The sequence below is a fragment of the Aplysia californica genome, unplaced genomic scaffold (genome assembly GCF_000002075.1).
Source record: "Aplysia californica isolate F4 #8 unplaced genomic scaffold, AplCal3.0 scaffold00299, whole genome shotgun sequence".
Lineage (NCBI taxonomy): Eukaryota > Metazoa > Mollusca > Gastropoda > Aplysiida > Aplysiidae > Aplysia > Aplysia californica.
In genome coordinates, this window is record NW_004797569.1 from 208,275 (window position 1) to 210,774 (window position 2,500).

Below are 2,500 nucleotides of genomic sequence, written 5' to 3' on the forward strand. Positions count from 1 at the left end.
GTCTGTCTGTCTGTCTGTCTGTCTGTCTGTCTGTCTGTCTGTCTGTCTGTTTGTCTGTCTGTCTGTCTGTCTGTCTGTCTGTCCGTCTGTCTCTCTGGCTATCGATCTAGCTATCTTTGATCGATGTTTTCCAGTAAAACCCACTCTGGAATGCTTTCTTTACGGACACTAAAGGTGTTGAGCCCAAATCAAAATGATGCGATAAAAATTGCCGAAACGGGAGGAAAAATGTCGCTTTAATTATTTAGACGAGTGCCTGGTTTCCCCACAATGTTATTCATATATGACTTGAAATTTCTCAGCTAGAGACCTTTGAATATATAGATGTAGAGCATTTAGCCACGAATATGGCCACCACACGTCCTTACCTCAGAAACACGTCCACACGATCTTACCTCTGTCATCAAATCCGTGAGTAATTTCGTGGCCCATCACCGTGCCGATAGCTCCAAAGTTGACTGACCTGAAGACAAAGAACATCAACGTTAGGTGAGGTGGGGAAAAAGATGGCTCGCTAGCCACATTTTGTCAGATTTATTGATTGCTCAAAACTACAGTGGAATGGCCACCAGTCCAAAATAATCACCCGTACAAACGACCACTTCCCATTTCCTCCTGTGCGTCTTTTTTAGCATCATGATGACATCCTGTTATTTAGTTATTGTGTAAGACGTCCACCTGTCCTGGACTTTTCTCAGACAATTTGCTTCCTAAGAATTACAAAGTTCTATCTGACACTTTTGGCTGTGTTAAGTTACTAAGACCATGAGGTCAGAAACCAAATGTTCTATCAGCTCAATCGAAATCGTTTGATTATTTGGAGTCTTTTATCAAGATATTCATAGAATTGTTTTCAGGAAAGCTCGACATGTTGTAAATCTCAAAATGTTTTACGTCAAATTTTTAAAAACTACATAACATGTTCTTAGCAGATGGAACTTTGTAATTCTAAGCCAGCAAATTTCTACTATATGTGTTATATGTGTGACAATGCTATGGAATCAGGCGCTCGTCAATTTTTGGGCATGCTGAGTTATTGGTATCATCATCTATTTATCTTGAATACAATTTGAGATATTTACGATTGAAGGAAGTGGGGGTTTCCTAGTCTCAAGGGCAAAATTATTGAGAAAATGGCCACCAAAGTTTAGTTATTTCCTAAGCTTGAAAGTCAGTGGAAATAGAAAATTTACAATTTTTATGCCTTTAATAGACGTTTTTCCGTACAATCAACACAGAAATGTGCTGTTCGATGGACATGGAAGGTGTGGAGCCCCAAAACAAGAATTCAATAAAAATTCCCATACCTGTGGGAAAAATGCCAGTTTCTTCACTTTCATTATTTTGACGAGTGCCTGATTTCACCACGCTGCCTCACATAGGATAATGTCACAGTTCAAGGTGTACCACCTGTCTACGACAACCTCTTTTCTCATCCACAATGGGTGGCCGTCTTGGACAATTTCAACTGTAATCATCTTTGTTCTAAATAAATCGTATGAGAAAAGCTGAAGTTAATCCCTTTCATAAAGAACATCATCATTTAGTGTTCTTATTGGAGGTCTCTTCAGGGTGCATCAACATAAGAGAATGCGCCAACAAGCAGATTATTTTCACCTTTTGTTAGCCAGCTGTTCAGAGGTACTAAGCCAATTTCATTTTTCTTATTGCAGTTTTTTCATCTTTTGTATCGTTTGCATTGACTCAAGAAAATTTTGCCAAAACATAAATTCTAAATGGTGAAAAAAGAAAGAAAATATGTGTTAAGACGCAGTGGAATCAGGCGCTCATCAATTTTTTTGCAAATACAGTTATTAATATCATCTTAAAGCTTCTTCTTTTGTCTTTTGCCAAAGCTTGGTGACTTCCAAAGCTTGAATTTTCTTGGAAGAAAAATTCACATTTTTTGTGCCTTTAAGGAACGTTTTTCGGTAACATTCACACAGAAATATGTTTTGAAAGTGACATAAATGTTGTTGAGGCAAAAAAAGAAATTTCAAAACAAATTACCAAATGTCCAGAAAAATGCCGGTTTCTTTGATGTCACTGTTTTGATGAGTGCCTGATTTGGATACGCTGCCTCCCATATACATCATGTAGGTACAATAGGTTGCTAAGTATAAAAGAAAAGTTTTCTCTCTGCTGACAAAAAATGCTCTCTGGGCTCAGTTTATCTGCACATCTTGTGGAAGATTAAGCCCAGAAGCGCTCAGCGTTTCACCGGAAGTAACCCGCCAAAAATGCCTCGCCACCGCGGCCGATCGGTTGTAAACATGGGGGTGTGGTGGGGGGAGATCAGCTGAGATACCCGAGATGACCATTTATGGCTCAACAGATGATAAAAGGTATATAAAACCATATATTTTCTTAAAGCTGATAGAATGAGCCATTCAAAAATTATAAGCGATCAAATAAATACAAACAAAGCCGAGAACGCGATAAACTCAACAGTTAGTACATCAGCACGGCGAAACAAGTGATAACACATAGCGTGTAGTCG

The 2,500-nt window shown here is 38.6% G+C and overlaps 1 protein-coding gene across 1 annotated transcript in view; it reads right to left on the minus strand.

Moving 5' to 3' along the window:
* LOC101849854 (neprilysin-4) overlaps positions 1–2,500 on the minus strand; it is a gene marked incomplete at its 5' end in the record, with an annotated part of 34,377 nt that overhangs the window by 8,568 nt on the left and 23,309 nt on the right. The window contains 1 exon segment of the mRNA XM_013084510.2: positions 396–463. Coding sequence (XP_012939964.1) covers positions 396–463 — 68 coding nt within the window.